The sequence below is a fragment of the Trachurus trachurus genome (assembly GCF_905171665.1).
Source record: "Trachurus trachurus genome assembly, chromosome: 4".
NCBI classification, from domain to species: Eukaryota; Metazoa; Chordata; class Actinopteri; order Carangiformes; family Carangidae; genus Trachurus; species Trachurus trachurus.
The window spans coordinates 30670834-30695832 of record NC_139898.1 but is presented as its reverse complement, the minus strand read 5'-3'; the positions used below and the strand labels follow the sequence as shown (position 1 = coordinate 30695832).

The window sequence follows — 24999 nt, the reverse complement described above, 5'->3', positions numbered from 1 at the left end:
TGTAGGCTACAGTCCCTTCAATCAACCACCAAGACAATGCAAGACCATGACAAGCAGGAGAGACAACTGACAACACAACACAGTTAAACCCACGTTTTTAAGTCCAAGCACCAGTCACAAAAGAAAACCTCCTTTTCAGACAAAACCACAAAAGAAAAATGTCCAAAATGTCCCACGGCAGCAACAAACAGCAAGGACAGTTCAACTGGACCAACAGAAAGTTCAGTTAAACTCTGTCCTGTGAAAACCTCTCAAAGTGACCCCTCTTCCTCAACAACAAATCTTAGGGTCAGGTCAATTAAGTTATTTCCACCTTGGAGTAACTCATCTTCCTAGAAAAGTGAATCGATGATCTTTGATGCAAGGACACTCTCGGACTTGCTCGGACTTACCTTCAAGCCACCACTGGCTGGTTGTTGCTGCTGCTGCTGCTGCTCAGGAGGTTCAGGATCCCGGTGTAGCTCCGATGTTCCTGCGTGGGTCCACACTTTATAATCCACAGGACGAGACAGACAAGGATGAATCCCACTACACGACCGAGGAGGACTGTGTTCAAAAGCCAGAGATAGGCACGGAGCTGACGGAGCTGACGCTGCTGCTGCTGCTGCTCCAGTACGGTGAGCCGCCATCTTGGCTCTTATGGCGCCAGTTTTTTTTAAAACATAGAGGTCAGGTGTGTAGTTGAAGGGACACCGTTGGCCGATGCTGGAGGTGTGTCAGGGGCGGGAATTAACAGCGCAAGAGACTTCAGGAAAAAAAAAAAAAAAATTGTGTATTATTTTTCCTGGTTGATCACCACAGTTGTAATACCATAGCCTATTAAAAGATAGAACAACAATGGATACTGGAATCTAAAACCTAAAGCCGTGACATGTTTTGTTGGGCTCTAGTGTCGACTCTAGTCCAATGTGACGGTGGCCTCTGAGGACAAAAAAAACCTGGACGGAAATTGCGTCTTCCACGGCTGGGATGGGAGTAGGCCTATTTCAGGAGCATCCAGTGATGAGGTAAAGATCTAAACCATATTCACTCTCTGCTGTTTCCTCCTTCCTCTTTCCTTCCACCTTCTTCGTCATTGCTTTATTTTTTGCGTGCGAAACCCGTTCTCTGGCTGGCTGGGTTTTCTGTTCAGGCTGCTGTATGGCATCACTCTCTAAAGAAAGGCCCTTGCTAATAATTATAATGCTACGCAAACCCAACAGATCTTATTTTATGGCGATTATAAACGTATACAAATATATTCATGGGTAGTAGCCTATATTCAGATTTTGCCAATAACCCTTGCCAAATATTACAGACCGGTTCCTAAATAAAGGCTGTATTCATCTCAAATTAATTAGAATAACGTACATGATTAAGAATTTTTAGTTGTAATATCTTATTTTGATATTTCTCAATTTCTATTGCAACTGTATGTTCAGAGTTTTATTTTCTTGAAAGGAGGAGATAATGATTACCTTATCTTCACATGTCTTGTTGTGTTGACATCATCAACAATTATCTTTTCATCTCCAAGAAAATACTCTGGAGATAAAGATAGTTATTCCATTTTCTTCAGATAATGCAACAATTGTTCTGTAATAACAGAGTTGTTTTCTCAAGATAACTGGATGAAATCTCAACCTCAATATGTAGGTAATTATTGGCCACTCTCAAACTAATCTGAGGTTCCCGTTGTATGGATGAGCTTGTGTGTGTGTCTGTGTTTATATGAGAATACATAATGTTCAAGCAATGAGAGAACAATGAAAGTTCTCCAGTAGCCTATTCAGACATGCATCTCAAATCTACGGGGGCTTAGTTCTGCATTAAGATTCGGACGTTTTAAAGTTTAGATTGGAATAAGGTCAGGATCTTTTAGTCAAAAGATATTTATTCTCAAAGATAGAATAAGCCTCTAAAACCCACCGTGTGTGTACTCTGCGTAATTGTGGCCTGGAGATTTATCAAAGTCAAAGACAGTTCAGAGCAGAGACAGAACCCGATCATGTTCTCACTGGAGCAGCAGCAGCTTCAACCCTCAGTAAAGTTTTTTAGGGGGGAAGGTTAAGTAGAAGTTTTTGGAGCAGATGTAATTAGACGAGGACACCTCTGGCATCTGTTGCTCAGTCTGGTTTGTAGACTTCAGCTGCACCTTAAAGACCCTCATGAGGGAAATACAACACGACTGAGCAGAACATTAGTCCCATGTGCTGTGTGGCATTCGCTGATCTTCTAACAGAATGGGGACAGCTTGTACAGTCGTCGTCTCGAAGGGGAAATAAAGATCATTCAAAATATGGGAACAGACTGAGAGAACGGGAAGAAGTGTTGGACCGCAACACAAATATGATGATAGACTATTATGTCCATGTCACACTTATGTTGATACGAGACTGAACTGAGTCTAAGTGTTGCACGGTACAAAATGACTCTGTGTCCCTGGTGTGCCCCCCCTCCCTCCCTACTCTCAGTACCTTTCCTGTCACTTACAGACCTACAGTATAGGTGTTGTTGTTAACTTTAAAGGGGAATTGCTGTTTCTTTTTTTTTTGCAATATGGGCAAAAAATACGATCATTTACTCACCCAGATAACTTTGGTGTCATTACAAGTCGTTCCGACGAAATTAGCTCCAGCCGAGAGCCGCGTATATCCATATAATGTGAGTCTACAGGGCAGCGCAATGCAGCCTCTAAATAACACATTATCTGCCGCAAAACTTGTTCATTTCACCAATATTTAGTTATGATACGCTAGTGCTATTCCCCTCTGAGTCCGGGGTTAGCTGTTATCAACATCCGGGGTCTGTAGGTTGACCTACTGACCTCTGACCTGGATGATGTCATCTCCGACCGCTGCCCGGCTCATTCTGATAATAATCATTCTGCTTCGGCATTCGGGTCCATTTTTAGCTCAACTAGCCGGAGCTTTAGTGAGTCCAGGTTGAGGAGAGGAAGCCTGTGGAAGCTGAACTTCGTCCAGCTGCTCATTTTGTTCTGACAAGTCGAAAACACGCAGAAACGAACCGTAGCATTAGCGGTAGCAACAAGCCACGCCGCGCGGCGCTCAGAGATGACATCATCCAGGTCAGAGGTCAGTAGGTCAACTTACAGACCCCGGATGTTGATAACAGCTAACCCCGGACTCAGAAGGGAATAGCACTAGCGTATCATAAAAACATATTGGTGAAATGAACGAGTTTCGTGGCAGATAATGTGTTATTTAGAGGCTGCATTCTGCTGCCCTGTAGACTCACATTATATGGATATACGCGGCTCTCGGCTGGATCTAATTTCGTCGGAACAACTTGTAATAACACCAAAGTTATCTGGGTGAGTAAATGATTGTATTTTATGCTAGAAATAAGGTCCAGATTGTAAAAAACAGCAATTCCCCTTTAATGATGGCTTTGTTTACATTTGTTGCAGTGAGTTTTGACAGTTAACTATACATGGACCTTGAATCTGAAGCTGCTAAGTGGACTTCAGCCTCTTTTCTTTGTTTTATTTGCACTTGTATGTTTTATTCTTCACTGAATGCAACATGTCTTGTATTCCTGTAGTCCTGTAGTGTGTTTTTCTGCGATAGTGCTGCAGTCCGAGTTTCCAGCCTTGGTTAGTGTTTAGATTTTAGTTATTTACATTTTCACTTATGTTGAAAATATCCCTATTTTCTTCCATTTCTCTTCTTTCTCAGCACTGATCGCTCCCTATAATTTACTTGATTAAGTTCACTAGGGCTCTAAAAGACCTTTTTAATTAAGAGCTTAACTCCACTCATTCACTCAGTGTCTGAAACCAGGAGCTCATACGTGTCTTCCTTTTCACCCTTGAAACAATTATTTGAGAATAAATCATTGTCGGACTTAATCAATGTTTTAAAGGCTGTTGTTTATTCATCCTGCATCTCGACCCCCCTGCCCTTGGAGATAGTCCACCCTTTCTGAAACTCCTGCTGAACAGATAGAATCATACATTCCTCATTATGTTGCTGGATGAGACTGACACCAACTCATCTAATCCATCTTTTTACTTTACATTACTTGCATGATCACTCCATAGGCTGTTTTTCTGTTGTTTTGCCTACAAAATGTCCCAGTAAGGAGTCCCAGTGTATAATTTAGGGGTTTGTTGTTGTTGTTTTGAAAGAGTATAATGTTCCTTTGTCATTTATTGCGAGAGGATAGCAGCATTTTTATTAATCAGTGTGATTTCTTCTCTTCAGCTCCAGGGGTCTTTAAATATCAATGGATTGCTGGTGATTTAGACATCCCACCAGTTTACCCAACAATGCTGAAAGGCTTTTATCCATCCATTATCCATTTTTGTTGGCTGACAGAATTCTGTAGTATCCGCTTTCTGGTGGGAAAGAAATAAACTGAGGTTATCGGGCTGCGTTTACGGCATAGAGATTAGATCTGGAACAACCACAAACATCATCCCCACATTGTCTAATTTTAGCATTTTGCTGACTTCCTGTATTTTGGAAACAGATGGAGAGCCTCAGATTGAAAGGAATATGCATGTTTGATTTATTGAGAGTTAAATGAGATTAATGCCAATTTGCTGTAGCAGCCAGCAGCGGGTTGGCTTGGCTTTGCATCACATCAGACAAGCAAAACATCTATTGTGATCCTAAGGTAATAAGATCTGGCTAACAGCTAATAACACAGGACTGATCAGAAAGCAAAGTTTCAAACAATTTCTGGTGTTTATGCTAAGCTAAGCTAAGCTAAGCTAATGGGCAACTGGCTGTAGCTCTGAGAGTGGTATCAATCGTCTCAGGAGGCAAATAGCATTTTGTCAAACTATCATTTTGATTTATCATAGGGAGGAAGTTCTGCAGTCATTCAGCCCATAATGCAGCCAATCAGCATTCCTGTCACCTGCATCACAACATCAATGGAAAATTGGAAGAGAACATTTTAAAACCAGATAAACTCCAAGTGATTGTAGCCAAAAATGTGAGCTACAATCACATCACTGTGACTGAGGCAAAGCCAAAAAATTCAGCAGTGGTGTGAAATTTACATAAAAACCTGCCTGAAAAGTTGGGGTGACGTGGGAATTAAGAGTTTTTTTTATTATTTTTTTTACCTGAGCGGGAAAACAACTATTATAGCGTGCACTGCAGTGCACATCTTTTATTATGTTTTCATAACGACATTCAAACCGTGTTGTGTAGGAGTAGTGAGAGTGTGCGAGTTTCTTGCTTCACTGCACACATGCGAAACCTGACGTGGACCTTAACACACAGCGAGTGTCGTGTGTGCATCTGCAGAGTCCCACTGTGTAAGCGATTCTGCTGAGAGCTAACTCCTGCGAGTCTGATTGGAGGTCCAGCATTATCTGATTGTATTTCTGGCCCTGCTGGAACTCAGCATGGGCTTAATACTCAGGAGGGATAGGATAGGATAGGATAGGATAGGATAGGATAGGGCAGGGTTTGACAGAGAAGGTCAGAGGGTATAGACAAGAAGGATTGAATATAAGGAATCTGCTATTAAACAACAGAGTTTAGAGGCTGGATGGAAAGAACCAGAGAGGAGGAGAAAGCGGACAAATAAAAGCAAGAAGGGTAAGAGTGTTAGGAGGAAAGCAGGGAGTCAGTAATGAGAAAAAGAAGGATTTGTAGAGAGACAATGAGATGGGACAAGAAGAAGGGTGATGGAGGTGAGGGTATTAGGAAAGACAAAAGGAGAGGAGAGAAAGTAAGGACTGAAGAAACAAATTAAACCAGAGCGCAAACACTGGAGGAAAGGTTGAAAAGGACAGACGAAGAAGAGGAGGAGGAGGAGGAAGGCAGGACATGACTGAAGGAAGAAGAAAACACAGCAGGTTGAAGGAAAGTAAGGAGGAAAGGAAGGATGAACAATGGGAAAGATGTCGGAGGAAGCGGTGCCCCGGCAGGTCGACGTGATGTGAGCAGAGGAGGAGGCAGAAGATATAATGCCCCACGACTCCAGGCTCAGGGAAGATGCAAGTGGCAGAGTTCTCAGTGGGTGGGAGATAAAGGAGCTGACGACCACAAACTGTTCTCTTTCTTCCTGACCGGGGAGGAGGAAACTTTACACTGTTTCACCACAGAAACTCCTGAAGATTAACTCCTCCTGTGACAGACTTCCAGTGCTTTAATACTAAAAAAAAAAAAGGATGAGGGGGGATGAAAGAGTCTTGTTTTTTTTATTCCCCCTCTACTATCTTACAATCTAAGGAGCCAACAACATTTCTCTCCCAGCTTCCTACCAGCTCATGTGCTGTGAGGCCGTTTGTGTGAGAAACACAACCTGCTGAATCACTCTGTTGTGAATATTTTAGCATTTAAGTCGAAGTTTAAAGGAGAACTCCGGTCATTTTTGACCCCTAAATCGTTGTCCTGATGGTCACCCGGTGTTGGGGGGGAGCAAAAAACGCGACTAAAATTGATGCAGGCAAACCGGAGTTACACCATGGCTAGACGGCGCTAGCGATAGCCACAACGCTAAAGTATGGGGGCAATTTTTTCAACCACAACAAACACCCAAAGGTCCAGGATCCGATCAAATATCTATGGTACATGACTCGAATCCTTATGACACACTACTGAACCCATAAACTGTACAGTATAAACCGGTATAAACAGTGTAAACTTTGTGTTTTACCATAGATATTTGATTGTTTTTTGGGTGTTTGTTGTGGTTGAAAAAATTGCCCCCATACTCCGGTTTGCCTGCATCAATTTTAGTCAAGGTTTTTGCTCCCTCCAACACCGGGTGACCATCAGGACAACGATTTAGGGGTCAAAAATTACCGGAGTTCTCCTTTAAAGACTGGAAATATGTATAGAGTGCCGAAGCGGAAGCAGGAAGTAACGGCTCCATGGGTCCTCAATTCGAAAAAAGGCTCCATAGAAATGAACGAGACTCCAAGATTTATTTCGTGATCCGTTTGAATTGTGCCATGACAAAAAAATATGTCCTCTACCTGTTTAAAACATCACGTTTCATCCCGAGAAATCAGCAGTTTGGTGTAAAACTATTGTAGAATAAAATTCCGAAGAATCCGTAACCAGAAAGACTACAAGTCGCGTAGGTGACGTCATACACCAAATGCCGCCCTTTCCCGTGTCAGTTGGTGACGTATTTTTTGTGGGACACAGATCTGTAGTCCGTAGAGCGTCGTCACACAAAATACATTCTTCTGTTGCCGTTTTACAATAAACTGCTGATTTCTCGGCATGAAACGTGATGTTTTAAACAGGTAGAGGACATATTTTTTTGTCATTGCACAATTCAAACGGATCACGAAATAAATCTTGGAGTCTCGTTCATTTCTATGGAGCCTTTTTTCGAATTGAGGACCCATGGAGCCATTACTTCCTGCTTCCGCTTCGGCACTCTATAGGAATGACCTGAGATTTACATAGAATCATTGAACCTTTTCTCAAAACAGATCATAGCTCATCTCAGATTCAATGTCTAGAGGTTTCTTGTGTAGTTATTAACCACCAGCTCTGTCTTATAGCATGGTGTGATTCAGGACACACATGCTCTTGTAATGATGCACATTCATGTCATCACTGATGCAGTTCCATTGATAAACAGATGGTGGCAGTAATGTGCGTAAAAACAATGCACCAACAAAAGCAAAGAAAAAGACCACAAGCTAGTAACTGGACAGAGCATTAATGTAATGGATTTACATTAACAGACTTATTAGGTTATTTTCAAGGCAGTTTAATTATTTAAGGCTTAATCAGCATGCACATTCTCCTTTGGGATGGTGCTGGGAACAGATCCCCAGTCAAGTTCAACATAAAAAAGATCAACACTTGCTCCCGCACTCACTTGAAGCTCTTTTATTTAGTCAACATTTCAGTCTATTGACTTTCATCAGGGCCCAGATGCACCTAGTTTAAGTCATTGGCAAAGCAAAAATACTAAATGTTTGTTTCATTGGTTTCTTAAAGGTTAGGAATGGCTGCTGGGAATTGTATTACAATGGTGGTAAATTGAACAAAACATGGGACTATTGGTGAATGTGTTTGTTAAATATTGGAACAACCTGTTTGAGCTGTGTTTCGGGTTAAAACAGGCCCGAAATAGTGGCCAATCAGTGGTCATCTCAGGAATCTGAAGTAATGATTACATGGCACAAACTACAACAATTTAAACAAATGTATTTAAATGTGTATATGTTAGCATGTCTTCTGTATATGTTACAGAACATGCACAATATCAAATAAAAGGCCCTAAGTCTTGATTTTGAGGCCTCAGGAGCAGATCATTACCGGCCCTTCACTCTAAAAACCAAACAACTCAGAAAACACCAGGCAGGAGCTCAGCGTAGTTTCCAGCCTGTCACCTCCATATAGTTTTTATTATTCAGACTATAGCACTCGCAAAGCAGCTGCAGTAACCTCACCACCTTTTACTGTGAGTAATATTTACAGATTAGTGCCTGCATGTCACCACTAGATGGAGACAAGCGCCTGGTGTTGTCAAAAGTAGCTTAAGACCAGACCTTTATTTGAAAAGCAGCAGCTGTGATGGACATTTAAAGGTGTAAGCATCAATATTCAACAGTGTTTGTGACTTTAAGATCATAAAATAACCACTCAACTAACTATAGTCAAGCTATGTTCTGTTTGCAGAAGTAAGAGCACTTTAGGAATAAGTTGAACACTGTGTACAGGACTTTTTTTTTTTCTTTCTTTCTCCACATCCATTCTGATTTATTACACTGTCTCTAAAAACAGGAAAATGTGGTCAGTGTAACTTGTGAAAGATTCCTGCTGAGCAAAGGAATTGGAAGTGTTCGTGTTTGGCGAGGACTCTCCGTCCGGCGGCCGACGGTGGACGGGCAGAATAGGAACCTGTCAGTCCGACTTCCCCCTGAATCTGCCTCGGCCTCATGCACCTCGCCTGCTGAAAGCTGTTTCACTTCCACACAGTCTTCTGGCGAAACACTTGCAACACCGATTCCCCTCCACCCTGCCTGCCTGGACTGTGGGGACCGTCGGTGGTGTGTTTTTTTTTTGTTTTTTTTTCTGCGACCGCAACAATGGATGACGGAGCCGAGGGGGCAGCACGCCAAGAAGAATCACTTCTGAGAAAGAAGAAAAGAAAACACATTGAGGGCATCGGGTTCAACATGTAGAAGCTGACAACGTCTGGCGTGTCCAGCAGCTTCTGCTTTTGTCACACTGTTGTATCATAACCAATATAAAAGGAAACGCCAGAATAAAATCTCTTGGTATAAGGAATTACTGTAGGCCACTGTAGCTTTAATAAACAGTAAAGCTTTTTTCCATATTGGGTATTTATTATTTATTTAAAGGGATAGTTCACCCAAAATTCAAATTTCACTCATTATCTACTCACCCTCATGTGGACTAGGGGTGGGGAAAAAAATCGATATTGCAATATATTGTTGTGCTCTCTGTCGCAATAAATAATCGATACACTGACGGCAAATATCGATATTTTTGTTACAACACACATTTACCCCGTTGTCACAGTCAGTACTTTTTTTTTTTCACCGTCAGTACTTAATCTCTCCTGTCCTTTTTGTGGGGGCGCTAATCCCGTAAATGAGGGTAAAGTAGGCGTGAGTAGCGGCAGAAGAAGCAGACCCACCCGCAAGTTTCCACCAGAGTTTCCACTCTAAAGTGTGGACCCACTTTGGCTTTTACGAAACAGATGACAGGAGAACACTGGATAAAGAATATAATCTGCAAGAACTGTTTTGCGAAGGTAAAATATACAGCAACCACACAGACAGGCGTATGTGTCTCTCTCTACAGTCTATGGTCTCTCTGTGTGTGTGTGTGAGTTACTACGGTTACCGCGACGCTCCCGTCCCCCTGCAGCTTGATTTACATGATCCGGTCTGAGACATGAAACTCATGGACTGAGGAGTCGTCCCACTGTGGTCTGCACGTCACACCGACGGTCGTACATTTGTAGGAGGAAGTTGTAGTTGCTGTTGCTGTTGTTGCCGCTGTTGCGGTTGTGCGCGACGTCGAGCTGCCGCTTCGACTAGCGAGTTTTTTCTTTTTTCCCCCCAATCGCCCGTTCATTCGCCCGGTGAGGGAGGACGGAGTGGGGGGGGGGGGGGGGTGGGGGGGGGGGGGTTGGCGCTGTATTATACAGTAATGTTACAGAAAACCTGCATGTTTTTTCTCCTCATGTCCTACACTAGAGAACTTGTTCTTCTTATCACCAAAGAGGCTGCTCTCTCTCTCTTGACAGCTGGTTTTTTAAATACCATGAATGGAAAGCATAAGAAACTACATAAAACAAGTTGCTACTGACTTTTCAGTATCATAAAGCACTGTCCTGGTTTACATAAGACATGTTATTAATGTTCATGCACTTTAATGTCTCCAGCTGTACAGTGTTTATTAATTTGTACATTGTACAAAGTTTTGGAATAAATGCATGAGACTTTTTCCTTTTTATGTTTTTTTTTCAGTCACATATATCGTGATATATCGTTGATGAAATTTCTTGCAATATATCGAATATCGCAGATATCGTGTATCGTGATATTATCATTATCGTGGGCCAAATATCGCCACAGTATCGAATCGTGAGTTACCCATATCGTCCCACCCCTAATGTGGACTAAGAGCTGTGAGAATTTTCAGAGTCCTCCGTGCCTTCTCTGAGTTACGGGGGGGTCCGTGCAGCAGTAGTATTTGTCCATATAATGGTTGTCAATGGATACCAACTTTCTTCGTAACAAAAAGACACACCAAAAAACATCCAAATACCTCCATAGTGCTCGTCTGTAATGTCCCGTCTTGTATTGAAGCCCCGACATGAGAAATTGTTCTGAAAAAAATTAAATAAGTCTATATTTCAAGCTTGTTTGTAGCGGAAGCTCCCAGTGTCTCGGTTCACTGCTCTTCCTAATTTCTCATGTCGGGGCGTCAATACAAGAGGGACATTACAGACGAGCAGTATGGAGGTATTTGGATGTTTTTTGGTGTGTCTTTTTGGACAAAGAAAGTTGGTAGCCTATCCATTGACAACTATTATATGGACAAATACTGCTGCACGGTAACTCAGAGAAGGCACTTTTTTCAAATCTCACAGCTCCTAGTCAACATGAGGGTGAATAGATAATGAGTGAAATTAGAATTTTGGGTGAACTATCCCTTTAAGGGGCAAAGTGCGACGGGGGTTTATACCACTTGAGGAGGAGCTGCTCATTTACCGATTGTACTGCACATATCTACTTGGTCGTGGATGACGTGCTCAGAGAGACAGGTGGCTGCAAGCACAACGATCAGGATGGAGCAGTAAAGTAGCCTAATGCTTATAATGTAATATTGTTAGTCTACATAGTAATCAGTCTGGCCTTGACCCATCATCGCTCTGCCAACCTTTCCATCCACTGAGCTATCAACAGTTCAACAGGCAGCGATAAAACACTAAAACCTTATTGATCAAAGAAAGAAAGGTATCACCAAACACCATTTAAGTTTCCCAAAGGCTTCACTGTGGCCGGAGTTTCACAAAAAGTCAATGTGGTAACACTTTACAATAAGGGTCCCTTAATTAACATTAGTTAGTACATTATTAAGCATTAATAATAAACTAATGTGTTAATTAATGCTGACTCATACATAATGATAATTACATAATTCAACTTTTAATTTCTTAATTGACTTTGAGTAGTAAACATTAATTAACTGCTTACTAATAGGCTACATTAATTAATGTGTTTCCTAATCCTAAGTAATACATAATAATGATTGTTAATATATCTGTAAACAGTTAATTAATGCTTAATAATGTACTAACTAACGTTAATTAAGGGACCCTTATTGTAAAGTGTTACCGTCAATTTTTTACGCCTCAAAGAGTTTATGTGTGGAGTATTTCTTGACATTGAAAACTTTATTGTTCAGATGGGTTAAAATTAGATCACTGAAGAAGCATGGCAGCTTTTTTTTGCCTATAAAACCCATCAGCGCTCTGTTAGTAGCTGAGGTGTTATCCTTCAGTGTCGTTATGTATGTGGGCGCTATGGGATCAATGGACCTAAACCATGCAACAACAAAATGCTTCATACTGTACTATAACGCAGCCACGGCTCATTGAGTCTCTTCCATGGGAAACGCAAACCTCAACAAGGACTTCCGTTGACACGACTCATCTGATCCTACCACACCTTCACGCTGCTTTTCACTTTTGCACACCAGCCAAAAAAAAAAAGCTTTTAAATGTAGCTGCGAACAAGAAAACAACCTGTACGGTATACTAGGCTACTTTTGTTTTTGGAGAAATTTGAGAGTCAGTGCCTTGATGTAGAAAAGAGTACTGGAAGTCCTCGCTTCCTCCTCCTCCTCCTCCTCCTCCTCCTCCTCCTCCTCCTCCTTCTCCTTCTCCTCAGACGGTCATTCATCTGGATGAGACGTCTAACTTTGCCCAGTCTGATGGAAAAGAAGCTCGTTTCAGACAACAGAGGAATTCAGGCATGACCACACAGGGCCAGTTCCTGTAGCTGGTAGTATATACCCCCTTGTGAAACCTCAAGCAAAACAAATTGCTCCGTTTCACCGTTTCACCTCTCGTCACTGCCAACTGCAAAGCAAGCACCTTCATGCGTGACCCTGAGAACGATGGGATGTCAGCTGCTTCATTATGTTAAAGGACCACATCTGCTCCGTGGTGCCAGTTCTCTTCTGGTTTAGGAGAAGTCATTTTCATAAACAAATATTATAAGGTCATTGCAACTTGAAGCTTTTTTTTTTTTTTTTATGAAAGTACTACCTACCCCTTTTTTTTTTTTTTTCTTAAACAATCTCTACCTGATAAGATGGTGTGTGTTTGGTGACTCAGATGGCAGAAGGGCCTGCCTCCATTCATGAGTTTAGACAAGCAAGTACTGAACACACACACACACACGCACACACACAGGCCAGTACTTGGTAGGCAATACTTTTAGTCATGCCTGCCCTGTCAGAATGAGAATATAATGTGATTTATTCAGCGAGCATAATGTGCTGTTGTGTACTGGTCTATAAATCAAACGAGATTGAAAGTGGCATACTTCCCTGCAGTTTCCTTGCAGTATATTATTGCGCTCATATCTCACAAAACAAAAAAAACACATACACACTTCCTGTCAATTAGTCAGCCTGGTGAAATATTTCATGATTTTCCATTATTATGTAACGTGTAATGTCACAATAGTCCCTTTGAAAATGTGTAAAAAAAACTTTTTTGTTAGGTACAGTTCCTGGATGAAAGGGGGATATTGCAGACAATCTGGGGAAATTTTGATGTTGATAACATGCGAAATCATACGAAATGGACGGGTTTTTTTTTTTTCGTTTTTTTTAAAAGGTTGATCAAAGGCCACTAACTCACTGGTTCGTTCTAGATATTGTAGACTATGTGACACGGGCTTTGGCAACAGAGAAACAAAGAAAGTCAGCACAGGTTAGTCATTGCAAAAGGTGCACAGTATTTGGAAAGTTTTTACGTCATCTGCCACTGACAGCAGTGTGATACAGTCGAAACGTGGTTGCTTACATGACAGTGTAGGCTACACCTCAGACACTGAATCAGCTGTTGGTAGTGTAATATTACGCTACTGCAGTGGTTCCCAACCTTTTTTGGCTCGTGGCCCCATTTTGACATCACAAATTTCTGGCGACCATGCGATCACGTGACTGCACGATGCGCCAGCTCAGACATTTATATATGCTGCATTTTATTTGAACTCAATTTATATTAGAAAAAGTGAAAGCATAGATACAGTTGTTTAAGATTGCGTGTGGTGTTTTTAATCATATTTTAAAAAAGAATTCATTTTTTTTATCAATTACTAGACATTTCAGGCGACCCCATTTGAATTTCAGACGACCCTACGTGGGGTCCCGACCCCAAGGTTGAAAATCACTGCGCTTCTGGAAGTGAATATTGGGAAATCTTGTCCTTTTCCGGCAACGTTTTCTAGCTCTTCCTGAGGCGTTCCCAGGCCAGAGGAGGCGTCTCATCTAGGCTTCTCAACCAGATGTCCAAACCACCTCAGCTGGTTCCTTGTCCTGTATCTTCATCCAGTTATAGAAGTGGATTGTAGAAGTTTAATATGTTATTCATCATCCATCCATCCATTCATCAACTCCAGCAGCTTTGGTTTGAGGCTGAACTGAGGCCCTGACATTCCTCTCTAATACTCACTGTAAATCAGCATTAGGTTTCACTTTTTTCTTACCTCTGGTATTTTGTAATTTTGTGCCATAAGCACTTGAAAGAGTTGTGTGTTGGCCATGGCATTAAAAAGGTGGCAGCTCTTCTATAGCCATATTGTGAAGCCAACTCATTTAAGCCATTTGTATCTGGAATCAGGGCCGTTGCTAGGAATTCTGGGCCCCCTGAAAGTATACTAAAGTGGGCCCCTGCCCCCTGACTTTTCCACTTTTTTTCATAGACTATATGTATTATCATTTCTTATTTAGCCTACTGTGTTTTGATGCTAATGCAGCATTACTATGAGTATTAGTCAGGGTCTTATGCAGAATAATTCAGTCATATAAAGATTAGACTACTGGGGTTTTTTGTGGGCCCTACTGGGCTTTGGGCCCCTAGAATTATCATCACCTTTCTCCCCTATACAACGGCCCTGTCTGGAATATAATTGTTTTGGTCACTAGATAGATAGATAGATAGATAGATAGATAGATAGATAGATAGATAGATAGATAGATAGATAGAACTTTATTTATCCCGAAGGAAATTATCCGGCCAGGCCGCTCCAGAGGAAAATAACTTAGTTAAAGAAAATAAATAGGATACAAAGAGGAAAATATATGATAAAATATATCCTGCAATGTCTAGACAACGAATAGTAACGTTAAGCTCATGACCACAGATAAAGGACAGAAAAAAGATCAGCTGGTAACTCGAGATCTTTGACTTTCAGCTCAGTTCCCTTTTCACTAGAAAACCTGAAAATATTAAAATATTAAAAGTGGTGATGGTCCAATAAATATATCCTCATAGGCACAGGTGGACATACAGTACATTACCTTTCGGTGTGTCCATGTTAATGTACAATATTGTCAATACGTGACTGTAGTACCACTCCATGTCCAGATGTTTGTCGAGAGCTTCAGTGAATATCCGTTAATCGCTGTCTGTTTGTCTGAAGACAAACCACAATGTGTCAGTGGAATATTTTCCCTCATGCCGCTGCTGACTGACTCATTTGGTTTCATCTCCTCTGTGCTGTCACCACTACAGAACAGAGCTGGCATTCATCCTGTACCTTGATTTTTCAGAAACTGCGCTATAGACCGAAACAGATCTGGTAAATGTGGTCAGAGATTTGTTTGTTTTTTCCCATCATTTGAGATAAACTGTAAAGGAGGCAAAAAAAACAAAAAAAACAGAAGCTTTTTGATGCAAAAGCATATGACAAAACACTGCTAGGTATTCAAATGTTTGTTTTGCTGGTGACTTTGATAAGCAACATGTTGATTGACGTCACTGACTGTATCTCAATAGAAGCTAAGCTATGTACTTTTTTTCTCACTTTTCATAATTGGTGTCTTCATCAATAAGGGCTCTAATATTGATAGTTATAAATTCACAGGGTTTATAAATCCCATTTGCACTGAACTGGGTAACACTTTATTTTAAGGGGCCCTTGTTCCTGTGTATCTACCTAATTAATTAGTGTAATTACCTATGTAACTGTATGTAATAACATGTACTTACATTGTAAATACATAGTGTATTTTGGTGTACTTACAGGTCCTTGTTACACTTGTAATAAGAAATGCCAAAGTGGCCTCTCTCTTTGCACAAGCATTTCTTATTACAAGTGTAACAAGGACCTGTAAGTACACCAAAATACACTATGTATTTACAATGTAAGTACATGTTATTACATATAGTTACATAGGTAATTACACTGTAATTAATTAGGTAGATACAAAGGAACAAGGACCCCTTAAAATAAAGTGTTACCCTGAACTGTTCATAGGACTCAAAGCAATAAAGCTGTCATCATCAAAAACACAGTTGTTCTCAGCGCGATAGACCAACTTCACCTCAGTGTCACTCACAACAAAACTCAACTGGTACAGTAAGAACCGATGTGTTGAGTGATACTTGTGCTGCTCTCAGCGATACTCGCTCTGCTATCAGTAACACTTAGCAACTTTTTCTTTTTTTTTTCCACCACTACTGTGCCAACAACCACAGAGCAGGAAATCGAGCCACTGTGTGATCTGAGTTGATGACTCAACCGTCCTTTGCTGATTCAAGTTGTCACGTCGGTTTAGGTAACCTGCTCCCAAGTGTGACCACAGTCATCTGGAAGTGTCACCATCGGCATCCAGTGAAGCTGAAGTAGCAGATCAAACTCACCGGATGTGAATGTTGTACTGGATGGAGAAGGAATGTTGGTGATGGATGCCTGCCGGAGATTATTTTTAGTTCAAGTTGTTCTCTACATGTGCATAGAAAACATCTGGAATACATCCAATTAAATACTTGTATCATGACACTCGCATTACGCACGACTTCCGTCAGACCTTTAGCACTAGAACCACCAACAATGCAGCACCTCCTAGAACCGCCGTGAAGTCGTTTTGACATAGCACAACTGCAGGCTTTAGAATCGCAAAATAGACCTCTGTTACTGGAATGTTTAGACTTTCTTTCAAAATGAGATGTAAAAATGGATGAAATATCATAACCCTAACCCTAATTTTATGAATTTTGCAACATTAGGATTATTTTATTGTAGCGATATAATAATATAAATTTGATTCAGTTAGTCAACTATCAATGGCAAGATACATGAAATAAAATATGAGAAAGCTGTCAAACAGATAAACAGGGATTGGGAATTCAATTTAGTACATTTTTACGCAAGCACTAACCAACCAACACTGCAAAAACTCAAAATCTTACCAAGAATACAGTATTTGTTTTATTTCTAGTCAAAACAAATCTTATTATAGGGTACTTAAAATGAGACTCATCACATAAGTAGCTTGTTTTTAGACACTTTTTACTTCTTACAAGCATATTCTTTACTTGAAATAAGTAGAAACATCTGATAGTGGAGAAAGTTTTTCTTTCTTATTACAAGCACAAAAAACCTGCTTTCACTGGCAGATTTTTCTACTTATTTCAAATGAAAATTAGTTTGAAACAAGTGAAAATATCTAAAAACAAGTTATTTTTTAGGTGATGAGTCTTATTTTAAGTGAAAATAGATTAGTTTTGACTAGAAATGAGACATTTTGACAAAAAATACGACAAATATTCTTGGATAGATTTTGAGTTTTTGCAGTGAAGAGCTACTGTATCGTGGTTACTTTGGAAAGTGTATGTGTGTGTGTGTGTGAATGTGAGGCATTGCTGTAAAGTGTTTTGAACTGTGTGTTTGACTGGCTATATAATGTATCCACAAGTTTCCGAAAGTCAAAAATAAGCTCTTCCGATGGAAATACGTTTCCATGGTTTCACTAGTTGTCATAGTTGCGGTAAACACATTGATCTATTAAACGCTGGCTTTTAATAATGGATTTCCATTTGTGTGATATCCATTGTCAAAAGCTGGCGTGATGATGCATGCGTTTTATGGATTTTCAATGAAAAAAAAAAAAAGATCCATGCGTTTTCCGCGACTACTGAAACCATGGAAACGTAAACATTAAAGCAGAAGTAAGCGATCCGGTGGTTTTGGTTAACTTCCTGTCAGCCGATGGAGTTAGCAGTCCCCGCCCTCGTCCCTACGTCACCACATTCACGCGCATCCCTTGGCTGCACACACAGAGAGGACTGCCCCTTTATGCCGTTCTCTCTCCTCATTGGATAAAGGTTGTAGGATACAAGGAAAGTTTTCTCCTCGGCTCAGCGCAGAGCAGAGTGACTGACAGACCCGTGTTTCGGACCAAACACTCTATATAAGTGATTGCTGTCGGAAGATAGAACTATTTAAGACTTATATTAACACAAACATTCTGCTTACTTCCGCTTTAAATTCCACTGGAAGAGCAAAACCGGCTTACCTTTTTGACGTTCAGGAAAAGGTGGATATGGCAGTATAAATGCAGTCTATTTACCATTTTTGCATTAGAAATAATGGAGGTCAAGTGGCCTCTTGGCGGTTCCAAGTAAAAAAAGTCATCGACTGGGAGGCATTGGGTTTTTGTTTAAACCGAGTTACAGTACATGCATGTAAATAGGCGAGAGAGGTCAAAATGACCTCACAGCCGTTAAAGTGTTAAAGCAGTGTTTCCAATCGAACCAACAAGAACCCATCTATCCATCTGTAGTTTACACACCGATGCAGCGTTGTGCGTTTGGGATAGGGGTCTGGAGCCAATCTGACAGGGTAGATAGGCCTATAGGGTGAGGGCAGGGTTCATCGTGCACAGGTCTGACATGCTGTATATAGTACAGTATAGAAGAAAAAACTTGCTCACATTCACACCTATAGACAGTTTAGAAAGGCACATAGGAAGAACATGCAGCTCAAGAACCACACATGATTAATAAAACAATGTGAGGAGAACTGTTCTCGGGTCGTATGACTGAATGACTTGACTGCTAAAGTATATCATTTGTGTCTGAAGTAAATTACCCCCTGTGTACTCTAATTACACGGTGTGACTCTGACAGATAAGCTGGCTGACCTTTGCATTTTGCCTCCATATGTTTGTCTGTTTACATTTGCATCTTTATTGAGAAACAACGTCAAGTACTCCGCCTGAGGCCGTATGTTTGAACAGAAAACAAGAGCAGGAAAAAATTTCCATTAAGTTTCATTAAATCTCATAAGGCAAGGTGGTTGGTGCACGTTATTATTAACAGGACCACACATACACCTTCATTTCAGTTTGGCCGTGCCCCCGAGGCTGTTAAAGCTGGATTAAGAAATTCATACATTTGTTTGTTTAGTTTTATATCAACAGTTCCCACAGGATCATCAAGATCTTTCACAAACAACAGGTAGAAATAGAAAGAGCTCTCGCCTCTCTTGAAAGGGCTCCAGTTATTCAGGACGATCCACATGCCTCAGTGGAAGCAGTTTCCAACCTCATTCACAGATAAAAGCTGCCAGGACAGCGATGAGGGAGGAAGACGCTTCAAATCAAAGGACCATTGTCTTCAGAAGCTACAGGGCTCGAGGTTTTACAGATATAAATAGGCTGTCATGAACCCATCGGTCACCAAGGTGTGTCCGCACACCTGCACAGAGAGCACAATCCGTGCACAGAGAATACTTTTATATACTGTACAGTACATGCAGCACTCATGTGCCCCTATATGACCTTGAGTGCACTATATAATAACAAAGCAGAAATATATCACATGAATAAAACCCCAACATGTAGCTCTTTTTCATTAACACATTTACTATGGATTATAGAAGATCACAGACTCTAAGCATCAAGTTATAATTGATTGTTCATGAGCCAAAAACAACTCTACGACACACATCAGGGCAAATCAGAGGTGGAACCAAAAGTGCAAAAGTGATCAGACAAGTAAGATTATGGCATTGAAATGCAATCAAGTGAATAAGATTCATTTATAAATGAGGGTTAAAGGGTTACTCCCACATTTGGATACAAATTTAAAATGAAAAACAAAGTGTAGCTAGCTAGGGAATCGGAGGGCTACAGGCTGTGACTGTGGGGATTTAGTGAGGCATGCTAATGTTGTGTTATAACTGATACACACAGTTTATTAATAATAATAATAATAGATGGATTGGATTTATAGAGCCCTTTTCATGATACCCAAAGCGCTTTACAGAAACTATTATTCACTCATACAACAAGGCTGCATCTGCCCCTGACACTACAACAGTGACTGGGTCATTGGACGACCTGTTCTACTTCCTGACCCACTATTTAGTCCATCACTTGAGCTTTTTCTCTTTTTTTCTGGTTAAAAAAAAGTATGGTCCTTCAAATGAACAGTTACAATAAGGCATTGATTGAAAATGAATTGTCAAAAGAAGAAAAAGTCAACAGAGCATGATGACACAGAGCTTTAAGGAGGATTATGAACAGGTTAAACCAACGTTATGCTGTTTCACAAGCTCAGTGAGGCGTGTCATGATGGCACTGTGTACGTTAAGTTTCCTGTAGTATTTTTACACACTCAGAACTTTCTCACGACCCCTATGAAAGTACTGTTCACTCAAGCATGAAATATGAAGGGTGTGTCGACTCCCTAATGGTGCACGTGCATCTGCTGCAGCTCCTGTAATTCTAACAGGGGGGGGAATTTGAAATTTGCTCACTTCATCATTCTCTTAACCACAAAAATACCATTGTATATCAATGAGACCCCCTCGGGGACTCATGTAAAGCACCACTCACACCCATGTAAACATCCCCACCCACTCAAACATGGGCACTAAGCATGATGTTATAAAATTTCCATTTAAATCTGTGTTGCAGAACATCATACAGAGGTTTTAATGCAACAAGAGGAGCTATGGCATCCTCACTGATAGACATGACTAAGGTTAAAAGATGATAAATATATGAGCACATTATTGCACGAGCATCATAAATCTCTGACGGTAAAAAGATGGAGGACATGTCCTCGTTAGCGGAGCTGCTCGCAGAACTATCTGGGTCACTGCCTTGGTACATATTGAAACTTCCCAGCCAGCTTCCTGTCTCATTTAAAGCTCTTACACACACCGTCCTCATATGACTCAAGACATGTTTCCGTTTCTGTGTGAACCATTTCTGGACTTTTACAGATTAAAAGAAACAAAACACTTTTTTCGCTTTTCAATTTCCGTTTGTTCACCTCACACCTGGTGGTGAAACTGCAAACGTAGCCTGTGTGTGTGCTGGATGATGAAGGCCGACTCGGTCCCATTGAAAATGTTGCATGTTCTTCTCACAAACAGACTCGAGGAAATAAGACCACATCCCTCCTGTTCTTACTGTAACCAACCACGCTTTAGTCAGTCTTAGTAATTTCCAACTTCCCTACCCTGACTGTGACTCTCAGCTCAAGGCCAATTCAGACTTTTTGAAAATGGTGTCACCAGTCTTTTCTTTTAAAGGTGCCTAAATAATCTCCTTTAAAATCTGCACTGTTGTATTTTTTTTATCAACATTAATCCGAGAGCAGTAAATTCAGCGTTTTGCTGCTGGAGTCTATTTTCAGGTCTGGACCTGTTGTGACAGGTAGCATTAAGAGCCTGTGGGACTGACTCAAAATAAACAGAAGTCAGGGAAATGATGGAACATGCCATGTGCTGTACAGTACATTGATCTGTTATTATTAGTTTTGTGGAAACAATGGAGGTCTGTTGAGCAGGAGAACAGGCTGTCTGTTTTTAGACGTTGCCTAAAAGAAAACAGAATTCCATTCCACCTCTTGTTTAGGAGGAGCTACTTGTACATTTTGCTATTGCTGCATAGCTAGCATTAGTATTACCAGTTGCTTACCTAGCTCTCTTAAAGAGGAACTATGCAAGATTTTTTAGCTTAATTTTGCTACATTTTTACCTTAATTAAACAGCTTTCGATTTCGGGTTTAATGAATGACTTGTAACTTGTTCCAGTGAGAATGGAGGCTCTCTGCCTTCCACCTAGCGTCTCTTGGCTGAAAACCAACCTTGTAAGATCAGAGTCTCTGAGACACAGCAACACAAACGCACCCCGTAACCCGTAATCTCTTGTTTATGACAGATAAGACTACAGAAATATACACATTGTAACAGTGTATGATATATAGCTATAACGCCTGCTTCGTTGTAAACAAATGCACATGGCCGAGAGGAGGGTTAGCAAAACAGAGGAAAAGCGTTGGTAGCCTATTTGCATAGTTCCGCTTTAATGAAACATTGTAAGTTCAGCATTAGACTTAATTCCATAACCCTCTGTCTTCAGCAGTGAAGAGCAACTCTAGTTTTAAGTAACTTGTCTAACCAGCCAACTCTGGTCCATCGCATCACTTCCTGATAGCGACTCTCTGGAGCCGCCAATTTGCCCTGAAGATGTAGCGCTGCTCGGAGGTCGTATTATTACCTCTTGACTTGGAAACGCAACAACACCTGATGTTCTTGTCAAGCAATAAATCACCACGACCTAATCCTGGCAACATGCTACGTTTCAGCCGCGGAGAAAATTTAGATGGAGCTCCTTTATTAAATCACGAACAAACACTCACTTTTAGGCTAAAACAAAGCATACCCCCTCACCTGTGTTATGCTGGTCGATGCCTTGTTGCAGCAGCCCAGGTTCAAATCTGACTTTGGGGCCCTTTGCTGAATGTGATCCCCTAAATAAAGTTAGAAATGTCAATAAAGGTTATTATGTCACAAATCACAGAGGTAAATTATTTGCAAATCCAACCAAAAATCTAAAATACATTCCTGGATATTCCTTTAAATTGATGCCAAAGCCACGATTCCCTACTGAACACAACACACCCAGACATGTCAATATGACTAGAAGTGGTGCAATAGTATAAATAGTTACTGACAACTGACTAATGTCTGTCTTGTCATGGCGTCGCCTTGATCATCGCACGCTCCAGCCTAGGCTCCATGAATCATCCAGGGATTTACCTCGTCCTTCAGCGCCCCTATAAAGTCTTTGACATTATCAATTGCACATTTATATAGATTTGACATTTAACATGCATAACACAGAGTTGTCCAGACAAATAAGCATTTTTTTTCCAGGAATAGCAGTCCAATAAATCTCTTCCCAGTGGAATTTTACAGCCGTGAGTCAGTGACAACAGTAAGTGAGTCTAAACAGCAGCCTTCTGTACGCTTATCCCAATGGTATTCAGTTACCTGTACCAGCAGGCCCCCAGCGTCATCGCAGATCCACCTTTCCCTGCCTGGTTAAAGGTGAGAACGGGAGGCAACGCTTCTGTTTAGAGACACAAAGCGCTGTAACTGTGAGCTGGACATTTACAGCAATGTTAATATGCCAAAACTTTTGTTTTCAAGGATGCGGTTATATGAGATCAGGGATTTGATGCAAAATGTCAAGCGGCCCAGAAGGTAAGCGAGGAGGTGGACCGGCTTATATGCATCCACAATTTAAATATAAAACTTTTCATGTATAGCACCAATTAACACTGGGATTAATAAAGTTGTATTGTACTGTGAGATTAATTTGGTTTGTTCTGCAGGATTGATATTGTTCTTAATCGGAAGAGGCGTAAGAAGGACATCCAGTGCCTCATGGTGCAAAAAATAAATGATGAGCCAATTCCATCAAAATTCAGGTAGTTTATGTTGCTCTAACATTTATATATCTCCATGTATTTATATATAATTTGTGTGAAAATCAATACTGTCTCTTTGTTACAGTTGGCAGACTGACTATAAACTCCACCCAACTCTGGAAAAGTTGTTGCAGGATAAAAGTAAGAAAAACAACTGGTTGATTGTTTTCTGATAATAAAGTCATACTTTAAATGGGATTCTGAGCGTGCACAGCATTTCACAGTCTAATGACCTTTCTAATGAGATTTAAAAGAATTAAAGGTTAAAATCCTTTTTTTTAATCTTTCTTTGCAGAGTATTTAGCAGCGTTCCACACTTTCCTGCAGTCTGAGTTCAGTGATGAAAACATCGAGTTCTGGCTCGCGTGTGAAGACTTTAAGTCGACCGCCTCGCCGGACACACTTCGCTGGAGAGCAGAGGAGATCTACGAGGAGTTCATCCGGCCCACAGCCTGCAGAGAGGTCAGTGTGCTCACATGGACAAACCGCCTGCAGATAGATATACGTATATAGATAGATAGGTATCACACCATAACAAGCTTGGCATTGTCCTGAATGTGAACAATGTTACAGAAGAGTATTTCTGCATCAGCACAAGAAATTACACCTCACATTAGCAGGAAGAATGAGTAAAAGTGGGTGAAGCAATATGGATGACAAATAACATAATATCACAACTTCCACCTTGTATACAAGTGCACTGAGGAAACATCCTCTAAATAAAGGGTTGGGTTCACCACACACGCCTCACTGGATTAGAACTTAATCCTCTTTAAATCTTATCATTTTGCGGCTCATGTTTCCTGGTTGTTTTGGATTTTAAGGCCCCGTGTTTTACCCTTTACCTCCGTAACAAACCGTCTCAGTGTAGTTTTTTTCCACCTCCTTTCTCAGCTTCTCTCTGGAGCTTAACAACAGGTCAGCGTTGGCCAATCAGAAGAGAGGACGCTGTGAGACTCTCCTCTGATTGGCTGACTGTTTTCTGAGTGGTCAAATAAAAATATGTCAGAGTTCAAGTAAACAGAGAAACAAAATCTTGCAAGGTTCAGTTGGATGGTGGGCGGAGCTTAGGGCCTGACTGCTCGGCCGTGTGTGTGTGGACTTAGAGCTGTGATATTTTGATGGTATTAATATCCTTGACCTGCTTTATAATACAAAACACATAGAAAATCACTTTATACAATATGAAACCTTTAATACAATTAAGAAAAAGTCAAATTTTTAAGCATCTTCTTGCATCTATTTGGTACAGAAATGACTAAATGAACCAATTTGTGCACATCTGGTATATTCTACATCATTTATACTGAGTTTTCTTCTTGTTCCCTCCAGATTAATGTTGACCAACACGTCAGAGAGACGATCAAGAAGCGCTTGGAGGAGCCGAGCCTCTCCTGCTTCGACGAGGCTCAGAGACAAGTTTACCTGCTGATGGAAAGAGACTCTTGCCCCAGATTCCTGCACTCTGACGCCTACCTGAGTCTGAAGCGTAAATCCAGAACTCTGTGGTACATTTAGCGGAAAAGGAAGAACATTGTCGACGTTATCAAAGACTTTTTTTTCTTTTCTTTTTCCTCTTTTGTATTTAGTATTTTCTTTTCAAGGGAAGTGCATCTCTGTCGTACTCCAAAACCCAAACTAAAAGGAAGATTTTCAACCATGTCTCTGTATTTTGGTGGTAAAGTCATGCATTGATGAAATAAAGCAAGGGAAAAAGAGGAGAAAGGTAATGTGAGTCGGGAAAAGTACACGTATGTAAGGCGGACAGAAAGCTGT

At 40.8% G+C, this 24999-nt stretch overlaps 1 protein-coding gene across 1 annotated transcript; it reads left to right on the top strand.

Moving 5' to 3' along the window:
• Window positions 1-358: 358 nt before the first annotated feature.
• Window positions 359-24741, top strand: LOC310985354 (regulator of G-protein signaling 21-like; the record flags this gene model as incomplete). Its single annotated transcript, XM_083970928.1, has 3 exons — window positions 359-617; window positions 23519-23685; window positions 24556-24741. 3 exons carry the CDS (start codon window positions 359-361, stop codon window positions 24739-24741), a joined length of 612 nt encoding a protein of 203 aa, XP_083827054.1.
• Between the last annotated feature and the right edge of the window lie 258 nt (window positions 24742-24999).